The sequence below is a fragment of the Nerophis ophidion genome, linkage group LG06 (genome assembly GCF_033978795.1).
Source record: "Nerophis ophidion isolate RoL-2023_Sa linkage group LG06, RoL_Noph_v1.0, whole genome shotgun sequence".
NCBI lineage: Eukaryota > Metazoa > Chordata > Actinopteri > Syngnathiformes > Syngnathidae > Nerophis > Nerophis ophidion.
Genome location: NC_084616.1, coordinates 79,356,876 through 79,377,124, shown reverse-complemented (window position 1 = coordinate 79,377,124; position 20,249 = coordinate 79,356,876). Strand labels below are relative to the sequence as shown.

Sequence of the window (20,249 nt, the reverse complement as noted above, 5' to 3'; positions counted from 1 at the left end):
GGAAAATCTAGAAGAAATAATGATTTGTCTTTGTTAGAAATATAGCTTGGTCCAATTTGTTATATATTCAAACAAAGGGAATAAGCGGTAGAAAATGGATGGATGGATGGATTCTAACAAAGTACAGATTGGATTTTAACCTATTTAAAACATGGCATCAAAATTATAAAATTAATCTTAATCAGGAAAAAATACAGTTGATGTTCCATAAATTATTTTTTAAATTTTTCAAAAAGATTCAATTTAGCTAGTTTATCTCTTCATTTTTTTCGGTTGAATTTTGAATTTTAAAGAGTCGAAATTGAAGATAAACTACGTTTCAAAATTTAATTTTCTTTTTTTGTGTGTTTTCTCCTCTTTTAAACCGTTCATTTAAGTATTTTTTTCATCATTTATTCTCTACAAAAAACCTGTTAAAGGAAAAAAAATGTAAGACGGAAAGACAGACAGAAATACCCATTTTTTATATATGTGGATTTATTTATTAAAGGTAAATTGAGCAAATTGGTTATTTCTGGCAATTTATTTAAGTGTGTATCAAACTGGTAGCCCTTTGCAATAACCAGTACCCAAGAAGTAGCTCTTGCTTTCAAAAAGGTTGGTGACCCCTGCTGTGAACCCACACCAAACAGGAAGGACAAACACAATTCGGCGCCGTAACAACATAAACACGACAGAACAAACATCCAGAACCCCTTGCAGCACTAAGTTTGAGACCCCTGCTCCAAACTGAGTTGCGTTTTTTAATGATTTCTGCTGGTGGTGTGCCTCCGGATTTTTTCAACGCAAAAAATGTGCCTTGGCTCAAACAAGTTTGAAAAACACTGTTCTAGAAGACGCGATAGCTTGGTGAAGTTCCCGCGCTCACAAACACCAACATTGTAGCTTTACAGTGTGAATGCTGAGACACGAGTACAGTATAACTGTTAGTTGAAACAATAGTTTTTGGAACTCTTTCCTCCCAGTGCTGCAAAGAAGTACAACTGGAGATTCAAACTGAATAGGGGAACATATGTTATTTCCAGGCACGTTTTGACCTTTAGCTCAGATTCCATATGGTTTCCATGAGTGAAAAAATGTTTTCCAGACCATATAGGAATCTTGGGGGATTAACTTGTTCTTTTTTCTTTAAAAAAGATTTATGGCTTACAGTTTTGGAAGCTTTGACTTAGACATCAAATATGCTGCTGTTCATTCTGTTGGGTCATAATGGATTAAATTGTGAAGGACAATTGACAGTGTGAACATTTATAAAAAGGGTGGCTGGACTGTTTTTTTTACACAAGCACTTAGTGAAGATATAGTAGATGCTCATGAGAGTGGTGGCACTCATTCACTCATTCCAGACGATTAAATGAAAACACTGTGAGCAATAACATCACTGGAATACCCTCAGGCATTATAGCCTGTGCAAAGAAAAGCCTTATAAATGTTTACTTTCAAGAACTACACCTTGGCATCAATACCTGAGGAAAAGAATGTCATGCAGGGATTGGGCCAATGCTGCCTCATCTTGTAGGGTAACACCCCGGGGATGCTCCAGAGGTGCATGTAGGTGGAGAGTCTGCTGGCCTGGATGGCCACCAAGTTACCACCGACCCCTAAAACAAAAAATAATAGAAAAAAATGAACAAACAGCTTAACAAACAAGTTTTAGGCCAATAAAGGTCATACCGTATTTCCTTGAATTGCCGCCGGGTATATAGTATGCCACCTGCCTAGAATTACTGCCGGGTCAAACTTGTTTTGCAAAATCATTAGCATTCGCCTAGAATTTCCGCCGGGTCAAACTCGTCACGTCACGAGTGACACTTCACCTGTCATCATTTTCAAAATGGAGGAGGCTGATTTCAATCATTTGAAATCGCATAAAGGGAAGAAGATTAAGAGCTATTCAGTAGGATTTAAGGTCCAAGCTATTGAATATGCTAAAAAGAACAGTAATCAGCTAAGTTTTATTAATATACCATAGCTGCGTGTGTCAAATATGAGTCATTAAATGACTCCCGCCTCCTGGTGGTAGAGGGCGCTAGTGATCCTTCTTGCGACTACTCGGCTGCAGAAGAAGTGACAACAAGCAGCAAGAGTGAGCAGCGATCCTTTATTTTTTCCTCTCGCTTGCACTTTTGAACCCAGGACTGCAGGAACTTCGTATTGTGAGGCAGACGCACTAACCCCTCTGCCACCGTGAAGTCCAGGGTGTACCCCGCCTTCCGCCCGATGTAGCTGAGATAGGCGCCAGCGCCCCCCGCGACTCCGAAAGGGAATAAGCGGTAGAAAATGGATGGATGGATGGGCTTGCACTTTTAAAATGGAGGATTACATATCTAAAATAAGACAGTTTTCTAAACTGGACTTTCAATGGAAGCAGGAGGTAATAAAGGAAGCTCTCCATCGAGACAGAGAGACTTTTAAAACTGAAGAAAGATAAGGAAGACTTCTATAAACAAGTTATCGATGCTTTTGATCAGAAGGAGCTGCACATGGACTTCATTTATAAGTAAAGGTAAGACCATAATAACGTTTTTTTTTATTAAATGTGCTTTTCATGATGGTATCCTTACATCACACTCAAATTTATAAGCGCAGGCCTAAATTGACCGCATGCCTTTGGTAAGCGCCGGAGTGAGAAGAGGTTTTAAATCAATTAGCGCCCCGGCGGCAGTTCAAGGAAATACGGTATACAGCAAGTACCTCACATTTCAGCAATCATCCTAAAAACAAGGGACAATACGTTTGAAATTAAACATGGACATTTTTCGGACTATAACGCGCACTTAAAATCCTTTAATTTTCTCAAAACTCGACAGTGCGCCTTGTAACCCGGTGCGCCTAATGTACGAAATCATTCTGGTTTTACTTACCGACCTCGAAGCAATTTTATTAGGTAAATGGTGTAATTATAAGTGTGACCAGAAGATGGTAGTCCCACATAAGAGACTGCAATATGACGCTAGTAAACAACACCAAAACTTTATATAATCCTTTGAGAATATAGAACATTACACACAGCGCTCAAAAATCCATCAAAATGTTTTAGTACGACTTTGATGCCGCACCGTTTGATGAATTGTCGGTGCATTATTGCTACCCTAGTCAAAAATAAGAGTGTTTTTATGTTGTCTGTATAAGGACTGAAAAATTAGCGGACACATTATCTGGCGTTTTGTTTTGCAAAATTATGCAAATTCCAACTTTTCTTACCTTCTGGTACACGCTGATCTTTTTTTGAGTTCTGCATAAGTCCTGAGAATTTGCGCAAAACTTCCATTGTAGTCCGTGACGACAACATAGTCGATACGCTTCTTCTTTTTCTCCATCTTCTTGTTATGGGGCATTTCTAATATAAAGTAGTGTAAAGTTATAACTTACACCTGTCAGTAGACTCGCTATGAAAGCCCTAAAAACTACCGGTATAGTGAGTTTACATAATTCACCAATGGAATTTTAGTTATTAGAGAGTTTCAGTCGGACGGTTTTTCACAGGACACATTTCTGGCGTTGTTGTTGCACTAGTGAGTAAAGTAAAGTTCTAACTTATATCTGTCATTAGACTCGCCATGAAGGCACCATTAATGCTGAAAGGTACATACAGGTTTTGGATTAACATATGCTGCCATCTAAATGCCGTCTTTTTCATGGACGCCCCTGCTTATTTCAGCAAGACAATGCCAAGCCACATTCAGCACGTGTTACAACAGCGTGGCTTTGAAAAAAAAGAGTGCGGGTACTTTCCTGGCCCGCCTGCAGTCCAGACCTGTCTCCCATGGAAAATGTGTGGCGCATTATGAAGCGTAAAATAGGACAGCGGAGACCCCGGACTGTTGAAGGACTGAAGCTCTACATAAAACAAGAATGGAAAAGAATTCCACTTTCAAAACTTTAACAATTAGTTTCCTCAGTTCCCAAATGTTTATTGAGTGTTGTTAAAAGAAAAGGTGATGTAACACAGTGGTGAACATGCCCTTTCCCAACTACTTTGGCACGTGTTGCAGCCATGAAATTCTAAGTTGATTATTATTTTTAAAAAAAATAAAGTTTATGAGTTTGAACATGAAATATGTTGTCTTTGTAGCATATTCAACTGAATATGGCTTGAAAAGGATTTGCAAATCATTGTATTCTGTTTATATTTACATCTAACACAATTCCCCAACTCATATGGAAACGGGGTTTGTACACTATTGTTTCTTGACAACATATGATAAACTTATATATTGAATGTGTTTTTGACTTCAATCATCTTACCATTTATAACTGGTGTGAAAACAGCCATCCCCTGGAAGTTGGGATTACTGACAGTCTTGTCCAGTATCAAACCTCCGAGGCTGGAAACGAGCAGAATGGTAGCAATTACAAACATGTGGTATCTTATCCATAATGGATGCACAGAAGAAGAAACATCTTTATGCCATTCTAAGCCTGTATGGCTTCTTCTAAACTGGTATGACCCTGAATCGCATCCACATGAGTGCGTGTGCATATACCTGCTAATACACATGGCGACTAAAACCGGCTGCCACCCTGAATAAAGAACCTCTTTGCTCTGAGGGTTCCGTCGGGCCACCACCACCCACAGCGGGATCAGAGCCAAGAAGACCACACACACCAGTGGGGAAAGGTACCAGGTATCTGTGGAACAAAAACAGCTTATGCTATACATGATAGTGCGAAAAATATCGTACATAAAACAGGTAAGTGTGTACATTTTGGGATATTTACTGTACAGTACACACACAACTATAGTGTATTGGAGGTGACAGAATAGACATGACTCAAGTGGAGACTTTAAGCTTTAATTAAGGGATATTACCAAAATATATAATTTATTTATGAATTACAGCCATTTTATGAATATTTATCAACAGTGATGTATTATTTATTTATTACAGTATACGAAAAAATGTTGAAAAATGGCATATTCCTGAATCTGTGCCAACACTTTATGGGATTTTCCTTAGCTAAATTTGGCCCTAAGCAGAATTTAATTATATATATATATATATATATATATATATGTATAATTATAATTTTTTAATTTGACGCATGTTTCAAGGGAAATCTATTGTTAAAAAAAATTGCGAAATTTTACTAAATCAAATGATACATTTATATCTTTTCTTAACATCTGTGGAACAAAAACAGCTTGAATTATGAAATTCAATATACATTATACGACAAAAAAATATTGTACATAATACAGGTAAGTGTGTACATTTTTGGATATATACTGTACAGTAGACACACAACTATAGTGTATTGGAGTTGAAATAATGGACGTGACTCAAGTGTAGACTTTTAGCTTTAATTTAAGGGCCTTCACCAAAATATTACATTTATCAATGAATTACCGCTATTTTATTAATAAATATCAACAGTGATGTATTATTTATTTACCACAGTATACTATTTTTTTTTTTTTAAATGTCATATTCCTGAATCTGTGACAATACTTTATGGGATTTTCCTTGGCTAAATTTTGGCCCTAAGCAGAATTTAATTATGAGCTCTCAAATTATAAAATTGTTTCAAACTTTAGTATTTATTTAAAAAAATGTTTGTATTTAAAAAAAAATAAAGATCTAATTTAATTTGATGCATGTTTCAAGGGAAATCTATTGTTAAAAAATGTGCAAAATCTTTCAAAATTAAAACATAAATTTACATCCTTTCTTAACATCTGTGGAACAAAAACAGCTTATATTATGTAATTAATCATACATTATATTACAAAAATATTGTACATAATACAGGTAAGTGTGTATATTTTTGGATATATACTGTACAGTAGACACACAACTATAGTGTATTGGAGTTGAAATAATGGACGTGACTCAAGTGTAGACTTTTAGCTTTAATTTAAGGGCTTTCACCAAAATATATAATTTATTTATGAATTACAGCCATTTTATGAATATTTATCAAGAGTGATGTATTATTTATTTACAACAGTATACAAAAAAAAGGTTGAAAATGTCATATTCCTGAATCTTTGCCAACACTTTATGGGATTTTACTTGGCTAAATTTGGGCCCTAAGAAGAATTTAATTATGAGCCCCCAAATTACAAAATGTTTGCACACTTTCTTATTTATTTAAAACATTTTTTGAATTTTTTTTCTTCCTTTTTAAAAAAAAAAAAGTTGTATTTAATTTTATGCATGTTTCAAAGGAAATCTATTGTTAAAAAAATGTGCAAAATGTTTACAATACTAAAACATACATTTCTAAATGTCCTTAGATCTGTCTGGATGATTGGTACTAAGTACTAACTGCTCAGACTAACATTAAAACGCCACGGGGCACTTTGCACTCACGCTTAGTCACCTGTGCGTGATCGGCAGGGTTGGGTTTATAATATCAATGTGTAAAAAAAGTATTTTTTTATTATTTTTAAAATATTTAATGCATTACGGCTATCAAAAGTGATTTCTTTGGATGCTAAGACAAGAATGCAGAGTTATTGTAAGTCGTCCACTTGGGTTTTGCTGCCATCTTGTGTTACCAGGATCACAACAGTCACGATCATCACTTGAAATATGTGTTTTTGTCTGGAAAATCAAGCTACAGTACAGGCCAAAAGTTGGACACACCTTCTCATTTAATGCGTTTTCTTTATTTTCATGACTATTTACATTGTAGATTGTCACTGGAGGCATCAAAACTATGAATAAACACATGTGGAGTTATGTACTTAACAAAAAAAAAGCTGTTTTGTATTCTACTTTTTTCAAAATAGCCACCCTTTGCTCTGATTACTGCTTTGCACACTCTTGGCATTCTCTCGTTGAGTTTCAAGAGGTAGTCACCAGCAATGGCTTTCACTTTACAGCGGTCATAGTTTTGATGCCTTCAGTGACAATCTACAATGATAAATAAATGATAAATGGGTTGTACTTGTATAGCGCTTTTCTACTTTCAAGGTACTTTGACACTACTTCCACATTTACACACACATTCACACACTGATGGAGGGAGCTGCCATGCAAGGCGCTAACCAGCACCCATCAGGAGCAAGGGTGAAGTGTCTTGCTCAGGACACAACGGACGGGACGAGGTTGGTACTAGGTGGGATTGCACCAGCGTCCCTCGGGTTGCGCACGGCCACTCTTCCACTGCGCCATGCCGTCCCTACAATCTACAATCACTTACTGGAATCCACTTCCACAACATCTGGTATCAATCACAAGCATATTGGGTTTTAAGAAGAGACCAAAAGGAGAAGTGTTGCGGAAAGAGATTATTCTAGATCAGGGGTAGGGAACCTATGGCTCTAGAGCCAGATGTGGCTCTTTTGATGACTGCATCTGGCTCTCAGGTAAATCTTAGCTGACATTGCTTAACACGATAAGTAATGAATAATTCCGCTGGTAATCACAGTGTTAAAAATAACCTTCAAATTATAAAACATTCTCATGCATTTTAATCGAACCATCCGTTTTCTACCGCACCTGTTCAAGATGTCGCAATAATGGTAAGAAGTATCATATTTATTATTGGTTAACTTTTAGAATAACAATTTTATTAAAAAGAATAAGAAACTTACTACACTCTAAAAATGTTGGTCTTACTTAAAAATGCACACATTTAGTTGTATTCAGTGTTAAAAAATATGATGTGGCTCTCACGGAAATACATTTGGAAATATTTGGCTTTCATGGCTCTCTCAGCCAAAAAGGTTGCCGACCCCTGTTCTAGATTGTACCTAATGTCATGACTGATTTGATTGATTATTGACTATTTAATTGATTATGGGACAAGCAGTAGCAAATGGATGGACGGTACTTTTTCGTCTCTTATTGTTTGTCTTTGGTACACTAATGTGTATATTTAAAGGCCATGGGTTCTCTGTTTTTGTCAGAATAATTGTATTTAAGTTATCACAGAACTTTGTGTTTCCATGAGTTCCTGGCGAGGAGACAAAAGCTGTCTTTGATCTTACCAAGCAAAAGGCTTGTAAAAATCTTGTCTTGATCCGATATCTACAAAGTGGAGAGGAAGCAGGACCTGACGCAAGCTCCAGGCATCTTTTCTTTGAACTGTTTTGTGACCAAGGGCGACGGCAATTTACGACCTCCCCCCTCCCTTTGGAAACAGCTGATGCTATGTAATCAGGGAAAGTCCAAATAAAAGAGGAGGCGTGGAAGACTGTACAAAGAGTACAGCCCAGACGTTTCTCCTCATTGAGCTAAATTGAATCCTGTCTCTGTTTAATTCCTTGCTTCTTGTCTGTTTAATAGATGTCATTGGTGTTTGAACCTGACAGTTGTATTTTTGCAAAAAAAAAAAAAAAAGATATATATACTGTATTTTTATATTGCTCTTTTTATCTTTGGTATGAAAATGATCAAGCAAACTCAAAGTTATTGTTTTTTTTTTTTTGGGTTCTTTGTTGTTGCTATTTTAGTATTACAACATTGAAATACTTTATTATGTTGTACTGCATTGTAATCTTTTGTTTTTTGTCTGGACCCCAGGAAGAATAGTCTGCACTGCGGTGTAGACTAATGGGGGATCCTTAGTCAAATAAAATGAAAATACATTTTTAAATACCTTATTTCCTTGAATTGCTGCCGGGGGGCTAATTAATTTAAAACCTCTTCTCACTCCGGCGTTTACCAAAGGCATGCGGTAAATTTAGGCCTGCGCTTATAAATTTGAGTGTGATGTAAGGATCAATCATGAAAAGCACATTTAATTAAAAAAAACTTTATTATGGTCTTACCTTTACTTATAAATGAAGTCCATGCGCAGCTCCTTCTGATCAAAAGCATCAATAACTTGTTTATAGAAGTCTTCCTTATCTTTCTTCAGTTTTAAAAGTCTCTCTGTCTCAATGGAGAGCTTCCTTTATTACCTCCTGCTTCGATTGAAAGTCTAGTTTAGAAAATTATTTTAGATGTAATCCTCCATGTTAAAAGTGCAAGCGAGAGGAAAAAAATAAACGATCGCTGCTCACTCTTGCTGCTTGTTGTCACTTCTTCTGCAGCCGAGTAGTCGCAAGAAGGATCACTAGCGCCCTCTACCACCAGGAGGCGGGAGTCATTTAATGACTCATATTTGACACACGCAGCTACGGTATATTAATAAAACATAGCTGCTTACTGTTCTTTTTAGCATATTCAATAGCTTGGACCTTAAATCCTACTGAATAGCTCTTAAACTTCTTCCCTTTATGCGATTTCAAATGATTGAAATCAGCCTCCTCCATTTTGAAAATGATGACAGGTGAAGTGTCACTCGTGACGTGACGAGTTTGACCCGGCGGAAATTCTAGGCATATGCTGATTATTTTGCGAAACGGATTTGACCCGGCGAAAATTCTAGACATGAGTTAATAAAAATAATATTTTGCGAAACGAGTTTGACCCGGCGTTAATCCTGAGCCGGCGGTAATGCTAAGCATGCGCTAATTATTTTGCGAAACAAGTTTGACCCGGCAGTAATTCTAGGGAGGTGCATACTATATACCCGGCGGCAATTCAAAGAAATACGGTAGTCATGAAAATAAAGAAAACGCATTCAAATGAGAAGGTGAGTCCAAACTTTTGGCCTGTACTGCATATGTGTATCCTCACCTATGTGTTCATAGAGGGTGGTGCTGACTCCGGCCAGCAGAGACAGGGTGATCAGATCACCCAAACTGGCGGCTATGGGGGTGGCCACATTGTCCGGGTTGATTCCTACTTTCCTTGAGCCGATGATTACTCCAACCATCAACAAGCCTGCAAAAGGTATCACAAGAAAAAAAAAGGAACAAAACGGACAATCCAAACTGCTCTTTTTTTCGTTTTGTTTTGTACAATGGTGGAGGAGGTCACTGACCTAAAGAGAGAGCAGCAACAAATGCGGTGAAGATGCTGCTGGCACACAGAACAGCCGCCTGGTCCAACTCGATGCCCCCTCTGGAAATGGCTCCTAAACACACAGCTGCGACAGCAGCAAGGAAGCCCACAACCGTCGCTTGCACCTGCAGAAAGGGATTGTTTCATCAGACAAAAATAATGAATATGTCACGACATAATGTGTACTGGACACTACCTGTATCAGGGCCAGGTTGCTGCACACCATGGTCCATTGTTTGTGTGGGTCATCCATCTGTCCCGTGTTGGCCTGCAAGACAATTCAGTTCGGTTCACACCTAACAAGAATGTAAATTTGTAATCCGATCTTTAAAGTAATACTGGTCGGAATTGCTTGGGGAGTGGAGCCTACTGCACTGTGGTCAGTAAAACGGGGATTTAAGAGAACTGAGCCGCATAAACATAAACCAGTGGTTCTTAACCTGGGTTCGATGGAACCCTAGGGGTTCGGTGAGTTGGCCTCAGGGGTTCGGGGGAGGTCAAGACAAACCCGACTCATCGTGTAAATAAAAACTTCTCCCTATTGGCGTATTACGGATACGACAACAGCAGAAGTCACACTGAGTTGCAGGTGTGTCATTTGTTGTGAGGTCATGCACTGTGTTGGTTGTGTTCCTTGAACAAGGTAATGTTCATGCACGGTTCATTTTGTGCACCAGTAAAAAAACATGGTGACACTTTAGTATAGGTAACATATTCACCATTAATTAGTTGGTTATTAAAATGCAAATTAGTAACATATTTGCTCTATTAAGTACTTATTAATGCCTTATTCAGCATGGCCTTATTGTAACCCTAACCCTCTAACCCCGGCCCTAACCAAATAACTCTAAATTAAAAAACTCTAACTCAAGTTCTTTGTTACTTAGAATATGTTCCCCTTGCTAAAGTGTTACCAAAAACATATAACTTTGTCTTGAATTTGAAAAAAAACAACATTTTATTTTTCACTAAAGAAAGGTTCAGTGAATTCGCAAATGAGACTGGTGGGGTTTGGTACTGTGTTGGTTTTGTTCTTTGAATAAGGTAATGTTCATGCACGGTTCATTTTGTGCACCAGTAAAAAAAAATGGTAACACTTTAGTATGTGTAACATATTCACCATTATTAGTTGGTTATTAACATGCAAATTAGTGACATAAGGGTTTGCTGAATTCGCATATGAAACTGGTGGGGTTCGGTACCTCCGACAAGGTCAAGAACCACTGACATAAACTATGAGAACTACTACACTACTAATGGCACTTGTTACCATGTCAGCTTGGCCTTGGCTGGACCCAAACACACCATTGGGAAAAAAGACAGGGAAAACGTTAATGACAACTTAGAACATCCAGCAAGTTTGTGTTATATGTGTTTATAAAGCTTCAGATTTGTGTTACTATTTATTGATTTATTGAAGAAAAAAAACTCCTTTGTCCCACCCACCATTAGAATGTGCAACTCTTCTCTGGGGGGTACCAGGATGACAGGGGATGCAAAACAATAACATGGTCACTACTGCCTAGTTTCTCTTGTTATATTCTTATTTTATTGTTATATTTTTATTCTCATTGTTGCTTTTTATTTTTATTTTTATTGTAATATTTTTCTATTTTGTTTCCATTTACACCCCCATTATTTATTTTTTAAATACGCTGCTGGAATTTTAAATTTCCTGAGGGGAACTCTCCTGAAGGAATCAATAAAGTATTATCTATCTATCTGTCTGTCTATCTATCTATCTATCTATCTATCTATCTATCTTATTGGTATCTTTAGCGATTTATTTATTTGGTTTATTTATTTGCATGTAATGGGCAATGCAACATTTTTATTTACAGAAGTATTTTTTTCAAGACAGAAGTTTTACGTTTGCACTTTATCAATCTCAATGTTAGAGATTACTACCGTGTTTGGCCGGGGGTGTGACATATACTCCGGAGCGACTTGTGTGTGAAATTATTAACACATTACTGTAAAATATCAAATATCATTTATCTCATTCGCGGAAGAGACGAAGAAAATGTCAGCAATCGTCACACACACGTCAACCAATAAGAATTTGGCGGGGGAGGGTCATGGCAGAAGTGCATTGTTGGTCTTGGAATGCTAACTGCTATATGCTACTGCCATAGCTATTAAAATGGATCATTTCATCGTTGGCAGTAACTTATAAAAAGTGAGAAGGGCTGAACAAAAATGGCACCGAAAAGGAAATCCTGTAGTGCAGACTACAAGCTGGACGTAGTGAAATATGCAGCAGAAAAGGACAAGAGGAAGCGGCGCATACCTTTGGAGTTGGCAGAGTTGTTTAGAAGCGACATCCAGGAAGAAGATTTCATGGGATTTATGGATTAGGAGCGAGAGATAGTTTGGTAAAAGTATAGCATGTTCTATATGTTATAGTTATTTGAATGACTCTTACCATAATATGTTAGGTTAACATAGCAGTTGCTTATTTATGCCTCATATAACCTACACTTATTCAGCCTGTTGTTCAATATTCTTTATTTATTTTAAATTGCCTTTCAAATGTTGTTTTCCTTCTTTATTATGCATTTTCGGCAGGTGCGACTTATACACCGGAGCGACTTATACTCCGAAAAATACGGTATTTATTTTCACGTATTATGCAATGCTACTATTTTGTTTACAGAAGAGTTTTATTCAAGCCTAAGTATTACCTCCCAGAGAAAGCTCTCAATATAGTCATTTGGAAAGTATTGCATAAAAGTACAATTTACAGTCCAGGCCAAAAGTTTGGACACACCTTCTCATTTCAATGCGTTTTTTTGTTTTATTTTCATAACTATTTACATTGTAGATTGTCACTGAAGGCTTCAAAACTATGAGACCCGTGAAGTGAAAACCATTTCAGCTCTTGAAGCTCATCGAGGGAATGCCAAGAGTATGCAAAGCAGTAATTAGAGCAAGGGGTGGCTATTTTGAAGAAACTAGAATATTAAGCATGTTTTCAGTTATTTCCCCTTTTCGTGTTAAGTCCATAACTCCACATGTGTTCATTCATAGTTTTGATGTGACAATCTACAATGTAAATAGTCATGAAAATAAAGAAAACACATTGAATGAGAAGGTATGTCCAACCTTTTGGCCTGTTTTGTGTATCTGGTCTAAAAATAACATTATACAAACGTAAATGTTGCTAAGAGTAAGATGCAGTGTATGCGGTTCCATTTCAAACTACTGTATCAAGTGTTTGATCAAATAAAAGCCCAATTTGTTTTGAATTACCGCTGTCATTTGTAATCATTGGATTATTTCAAAAGTAGGGGGAAAAAATTGTAAATCAAACTTTTTGTGGAAAAAATTAAGAGATTTTTTTTTTAGGCTTTATCCCCCAAGCAATTGCCATTTTTGGTTTGGAATATTTGAGTTACATCATGTAATATGTCCTGAAAGCCAATAAAGTCTTTACTTTATGTATAATTTACTTTAATGTGCATCTTTTGGTCCCATTGCAAAGATATCAGTGGGCACGCTAAGCCAACCACGTCTCAGTGCACAGGAAATGTGTTGTTTTTTTTTTTATGTCCGGTGGGAACACAGCCTAAGTGATACAGAAGTTGCTGAGAGTACCAACAATCAAAATATGTGTCTCATGCACAATTTGACCACGTGATGTCCATTACCATAGGACAGGGGTCGGCAACCCGCGGCTCCGGAGCTTCTTGATCACTCCGATGTGGCTCAGCTGGATACTTGCCGACCCGCCAGATTTTTCTGCTTTTTCCGGGAGGTTTTCAGATTTCGGTACCTCTCCCAGAAACCTCTCGGAGTAATCATTCTACGATCTTGGGGTGCGCTGTGGTGACAATGCCTTTAACATCCATTAAAACATGTCGTCGCGCCCGCGTTTTCACCGTGCTATCTGCATGCTATCTGCCTGCTATCTGCCTGCTATCTGCGTGCCGGCCGGCCAATCACATGTTGAATGTGATCTTTGCTAGTACACTTAAGTGGTTGCAAGGCATACTTGGTCAACAGCCATACAGGTTACACTGAGGGTTGTGATATAAACAACTTTAACACTCTTACTGATATGCGCCACACTGTGAACCTATCCCAAACAAGAATGACAAACACATTTCGGGAGAACATCTGCACCGTAACACAACATAAACACAACAGAACAAATACCCAGAAATACATGCATCCCTAACTCTTACGGGCTACATTATACACCCCCGCTACCACTCCCCTCCCACCTCCGTGCGTCGGTTGAGGAGGGCAGGGTTGGAGGGGGGTGGGGTTTAGTGGTAGTAGCGGTGCATAATGTAGCCCAAATAGTTAGGGATACATGGGATTCTGGGTATTTTTTTTGTTGTGTTTATGTTGTGTTACGGTGCAGATGTTGTCCCGAAATGTGTTTGTCATTCTTGTTTGGTGTGGGTTCACAGTGTGGCGCATATTACTAAGTGTTAAAGTTGTTTAAACGGGCACCCTCAGTGTGACCTGTATGGCTGTTGCACAAGTATGCCTTGCAGTCGCTTACGTGTGTCTGCAGAAGCTACATACAACATGTGAATGGGCTGGCAAACACTTTGTTACGGATGTAAAAGGCGTTAAACACAGCCATTATAGCAAGCCCTTATCATTATTGAAAATCAGCAGACATTCGAGAGAGAAAAATAGGTCTGAAACTCAGGAGTTTCCCGGGAAAATTGGATTGGTTGATAAATGTGAAGCTGTCAAGCGGCATTCAAATAAAACTTGCGGGCCGCGCTAATATTAAATTTTCATATTAAGGTGCGGGCCCCGTGTCTGAAACCCCTGGTTTATACATAGCACAAAGCAAAAAAAAACCTTTGTACGCTGTGTTCTTTCATTTTAAATTTCAGAAGGGGCCGGCGTGGCGCGGTGGTAGAGTGGCCGTGCGCAACCCGAGGGTCCCTGGTTCAAATCCCACCTAGTACCAACCTCGTCTCGTCCGTTGTGTCCTGAGCAAGACACTTCACCCTTGCTCCTGATGGGTGCTGGTTGGCGCCTTGCATGGCAGCTCCCTCCATCAGTGTGTGAATGTGTGTGTAAATGTGGAAGTAGTGTCAAAGCGCTTTGAGTACCTTGAAGGTAGAAAAGCGCTATACAAGTACAACCCATTTATTTAAAAGAGTTTTGTGGCTCCCATTGTTTTCTTTATTTTGTGAAAGGGGTCAAAATGGCTCTGTGAGTGGTAAAGGTTGCCGGCCCCTGCCCTAGGGTAAACTGGACAACACTTGGCACACTGACAAAACTTAACCTATTGTTACTATAACAATCTACAGGGTTACCGTATTTTTCGGAGTATAAATCGCTCCGGAGTATAAGTCGCACTTGCCGAAAATGCACAATAAAGAAAGAAAAAAAACATATAAGTTTCACTGGAGTATAAGTCGCATTTTTTGGGGAAATTTATTTGATAAAAGCCAACACCAAGAATAGACATTTGAAAGGCAATTTAAAATAAAGAATAGTGAAGAACAGGCTGAATAAGTGTAGGTTATATGAGGCATAAATAAGCAACTGCTATGTTAACCTAACATATTATGGTAAGAGTCATTCAAATAACTAGAACATATAGAACATGCTATACCTTTAACAAACTATCTCTCACTCCTAATCCATAAATCTGATGACATCTTATACGTGTAGTCTCTTATGTGAATGAGCTAAATAATATTATTTGACATTTTACGGTAATGTGTTAATAATTTCACACATAAGTCGCTCCTGAGTGTAAGTTGCACCCCCAACCAAACTATGAAAAAAACTGACTTATAGTCCGAAAAATACGGTATTATAGGTTGCTTCTCTTTCTTCCCCTCCATTTTTCTGCATTCTTTTGTATCTGTAGTTATCGTTACGTATATGTATTGTTGCATTTGAACAACTGTTTTGTTGATAATAGAGGAAAATTATTGGTCTTGTTCATTAGCAATGGCGTCATTTCTATTGGTGTTTGTATCGATCCATTTGTAGTGGAAACATGTTCATTGTCGCTAACTGCTTCCTTGCTATCACTTTTACCATCATATTTGTACATATATTATTTGCTGATCTTGTTCTATTGTTGTTGTGTTTGCTGTTGTTGTTATTGTCTCTTTGTTTTATTGTCTCTCTTGTCCCCACAATTTCCCCCACTGTCTTCTTTTTTCTCTATTTCTATCCTCTCCTGCTCCAGCCCGGCCGCACCAAATGATAATATAAATACATTTAATAAAGTCAAATACAAATAAGGCAACAAGAGAAGTATCCCACACTTCTCTTTTGTAAAGGAGATCTGAACAGCCGATATGGGCAGCTACATCAGGGGTATCCAAAGTGCGGCCCGGGGGCCATTTGGGGCCCGCGGGTCTTTCTTTAACGGCCCCACGGCACATTTTAAGAATACAATTGAAAAAAATTAAAAACATAAAAAGTGGTATATAAGAGCAAACAGGTGAAATAAAACAAGAAAATGTTGCAATGCTTTAATAACACAAAGCTGCCATGCAGGCTGTTTCGTTCTTTAAAAAATAATAATGGATCAAAATCCATGTCATTTTGAATTATTGACCTATTCAAGGCTTCAATTACATCACATTAAATATTCCACTTTGAGATATTTTTGGGGGAAAATGTTACGTATTTTGTGTTTTGCCATATAAAAAACAGAGCTGCTTTTTTAAAGAAGGGCCTAAAACAGACAAACACAAAACATAAACAACAATAAAACTTAAAATTGACGGATATATCTGAAGTTGATCTCAAGATTATTGTGCTAAAATTAAACAGTAAAAACAAATTATAATTTATTTTTTTAACACTTTAATAAGTAGGACACTTTTGAATCCCTAATTATTTTAGTGTGATTTGTTTTTAAGTGTCATAGCTCAAAAAAAAATAATAAATCCAAATCCAAAATTAAGGCTCCAATCATCATATAATCTCAAATATTCTACCTAAAAAAGTTATTGGGAGAAAATATTGCATATTTTGTGTTTTTTCCCCTTTTTTTCCTAATGTTCATCAAGAGATTTAAAAACTTGAATAATAATGAAAATAATAATACTGAATAATGACACATTTTTAATATTTTTTTTTACAAAAACCCTTTGGGGTCCCCGGGATCATAACTGAGTGGAGGCCCAAATGTATATTTTTTATACATATATTGTATTGGTTTTTAAAATAAAAATCATTAAAATGGCCCACGCTTGCTTTGATTTTTCAGTGTGTGGCCCTCAGTGGAAAAAGTTTGGAGACCCCTGATCTACATCAACTATATGATTTGCCTGAGAAGCTGGACAGGACAATAACAAAAAATTATAATAAGAAAAAAAAATTAATAAATAAAAAAATAATAATAATAAATAAAGAATAAAAATGAAACAATTAAAAAAATAAAAGTTTTGTGGCTCCAGACTAATTTTATTTAGTGGAAGAAGAGGCAAATGGTCTTTTTTATGAGTAAACATTACTGACCCTTGATCTAGCAGGTACAAATAGTGGGTGTCAATCTTACAGCAGTGGAGAGGCGGGCAGCTAAGGTCATCTCCAGGTTTCCTTTGAGTCCGACCAGCGCCGGTACCAAGATAAACACCTCTGTGATCACCTTGAACACATCCCAGTGCTGAAAGACAAATAGAAGACATTCTTACACACTAACACGATTAATCCTCCTTTTAAAAAAAAAGAGATATCCATTCAAGATGTACCCCATGAACCTTTCCGATGTGTTAAATAAGCACATTACATATTCCAGACTAACCCACTAGCCTACTTTTCCCTCATTCCACGCCGGGAGAAGGTTCACTGGGTGCACAGGACGTACAGCTTGAGAGCCCGCCTTCGCTTTCTGACTAGAAGTCTACTTGGCGGGTCCATGGGGTTTAGAGCTTTAAATAGATTCACATAGAACGGTGGCTGGCAGCTGCCGGGAGACAAGTGACGCGGCGGAGAGGTGGCAGGAGGATGGGGATGATGCGAGGAAATAATAATGTATCCGATGCAAAAGAGTTCATGGAAGCTGATACATACAAACTGCATGCTGGCACCACTGAATGTCATTCTACATAGGAAGGAGGCGGGTTTTTAACTGCATGCTGGCACCACTGAATGTCATTCTATATAGGAAGGAGGCAGGTTTTTAACTGCATGCTGGCACCACTGAATGTCATTCTATATAGGAAGGAGGCAGGTTTTTAACTGCATGCTGGCACCACTGAATGTCATTCTATATAGGAAGGAGGCAGGTTTTTAACTGCATGCTGGCACCACTGAATGTCATTCTATATAGGAAGGAGGCAGGTTTTTAACTGCATGCTGGCACCACTGAATGTCATTCTATATAGGAAGGAGGCAGGTTTTTAACTGCATGCTGGCACCACTGAATGTCATTCTATATAGGAAGGAGGCAGTCTTTTAACTGCATGCTGGCACCACTGAATGTCATTCTATATAGGAAGGAGGCAGGTTTTTAACTGCATGCTGGCACCACTGAATGTCATTCTATATAGGAAGGAGGCAGGTTTTTAACTGCATGCTGGCACCACTGAATGTCATTCTATATAGGAAGGAGGCAGGTTTTTAACTGCATGCTGGCACCACTGAATGTCATTCTATATAGGAAGGAGGCAGGTTTTTAACTGCATGCTGGCACCACTGAATGTCATTCTATATAGGAAGGAGGCAGGTTTTTAACTGCATGCTGGCACCACTGAATGTCATTCTATATAGGAAGGAGGCAGGTTTTTAACTGCATGCTGGCACCACTGAATGTCATTCTACATAGGAAGGAGGCAGGTTTTTAACTGCATGCTGGCACCACTGAATGTCATTCTATATAGGAAGGAGGCAGGTTTTTAACTGCATGCTGGCACCACTGAATGTCATTCTATATAGGAAGGAGGCAGGTTTTTAACTGCATGCTGGCACCACTGAATGTCATTCTATATAGGAAGGAGGCAGGTTTTTAACTGCATGCTGGCACCACTGAATGTCATTCTATATAGGAAGGAGGCAGGTTTTTAACTGCATGCTGGCACCACTGAATGTCATTCTATATAGGAAGGAGGCAGGTTTTTAACTGCATGCTGGCACCACTGAATGTCATTCTATATAGGAAGGAGGCAGGTTTTTAACTGCATGCTGGCACCACTGAATGTCATTCTATACAGGAAGGAGGCAGGTTTTTAACTGCATGCTGGCACCACTGAATGTCATTCTATACAGGAAGGAGGCAGGTTTTTAACTGCATGCTGGCACCACTGAATGTCATTCTATATAGGAAGGAGGCAGGTTTTTAACTGCATGCTGGCACCACTGAATGTCATTCTATACAGGAAGGAGGCAGGTTTTTAACTGCATGCTGGCACCACTGAATGTCATTCTATACAGGAAGGAGGCAGGTTTTTAACTGCATGCTGGCACCACTGAATGTCATTCTATATAGGAAGGAGGCAGGTTTTTAACTGCATGCTGGCACCACTGAATGTCATTCTATATAGGAAGGAGGCAGGTTTTTCACTTGATTTACTCTAATCGGGGGTCAATTTGTCAAACCTTGTATCCATTTGGCAACCAAACTTATTGGCCACTCATAATCCATCTTTATTAAATCAAACTATCCTTACGTAAATCCAACAAATACAGCTTGATTTTTACTATAACACTTTAGACAGGAAGTTGGAAAATGTTTACCCATTTCAGGTGTGGTAAGGAATAATGACTATCAACTACATATACTGTAGATAAAATATGATTTTTTTTATTTTCAGTACAGCGGAGCATTGGTTTTTGATTTTTCATAAGATTTGTTGACAAAAATGTTTGCCAAAATCTTACCCGTTGTGTATTACGGGTAATTTCACGTTTTTGTTTAATCTATCGAGTACAACTGCACAATAATCCATAAAAGGTGCGAACGCCGGCACTTTGATAAAGACGGTGAGGAACACTACCGAATTATACTGATCTCTCTATCTCCACTACTTGCTGTACAGAACCTACCAAGTCAGACCTACACTGTTTCAATGTCCTGTTCTCAGATGATGCAATTGTTGATGAGTGATGTACTGATATCAACCAAACCAACCCCCCCTCCACATCCCACCACCCGGATTGTAAATAATGTAAATAATTCAATGTATATACTCTGATGATTAACTTGTGTGATGACTGTATTATGCTGATAGTATATATTTGTACCATGAATTGATTAACGTGGACCCTGACTTAAACAAGTTGAAAAACGTATTCGGGTGTTAGCATTTAGCGGTTAAGTGTACGGAATATATACTGTACTGTGTAATCTGGTAATAAAAGTTTCAATCAATCAATCAAATTCAAGAAAGAACTCTAAGAAAAGTACAAAGTAGTCCTTACTCTCCACTTCTCTCTCAGACCAAGAAGTCTTTTTTGAATTAA

General features: G+C 38.0%; 1 protein-coding gene across 9 annotated transcripts in view; it reads right to left on the bottom strand.

Moving 5' to 3' along the window:
* The window catches only part of LOC133555289 (solute carrier family 41 member 1-like), a 72,005-nt gene that overhangs the window by 34,100 nt on the left and 17,656 nt on the right, over nt 1–20,249 (bottom strand). For all 9 annotated transcript variants that reach the window (XR_009807315.1, XR_009807317.1, XR_009807313.1 and 6 more), the window contains 7 exons: nt 17,347–17,454; nt 10,042–10,113; nt 9,826–9,970; nt 9,579–9,725; nt 4,488–4,632; nt 4,249–4,328; nt 1,467–1,601 (listed from right to left, as the gene is read on the bottom strand). Coding sequence is in view for 4 of the 9 variants with exons in the window: in XM_061904936.1 (XP_061760920.1) it covers nt 1,467–1,601; nt 4,249–4,328; nt 4,488–4,632; nt 9,579–9,725; nt 9,826–9,970; nt 10,042–10,113; nt 17,347–17,454 (832 nt within the window). In the remaining 5 variants the exon portion in view is untranslated. The remainder of the gene's footprint in view (nt 1–1,466; nt 1,602–4,248; nt 4,329–4,487; nt 4,633–9,578; nt 9,726–9,825; nt 9,971–10,041; nt 10,114–17,346; nt 17,455–20,249) is intronic.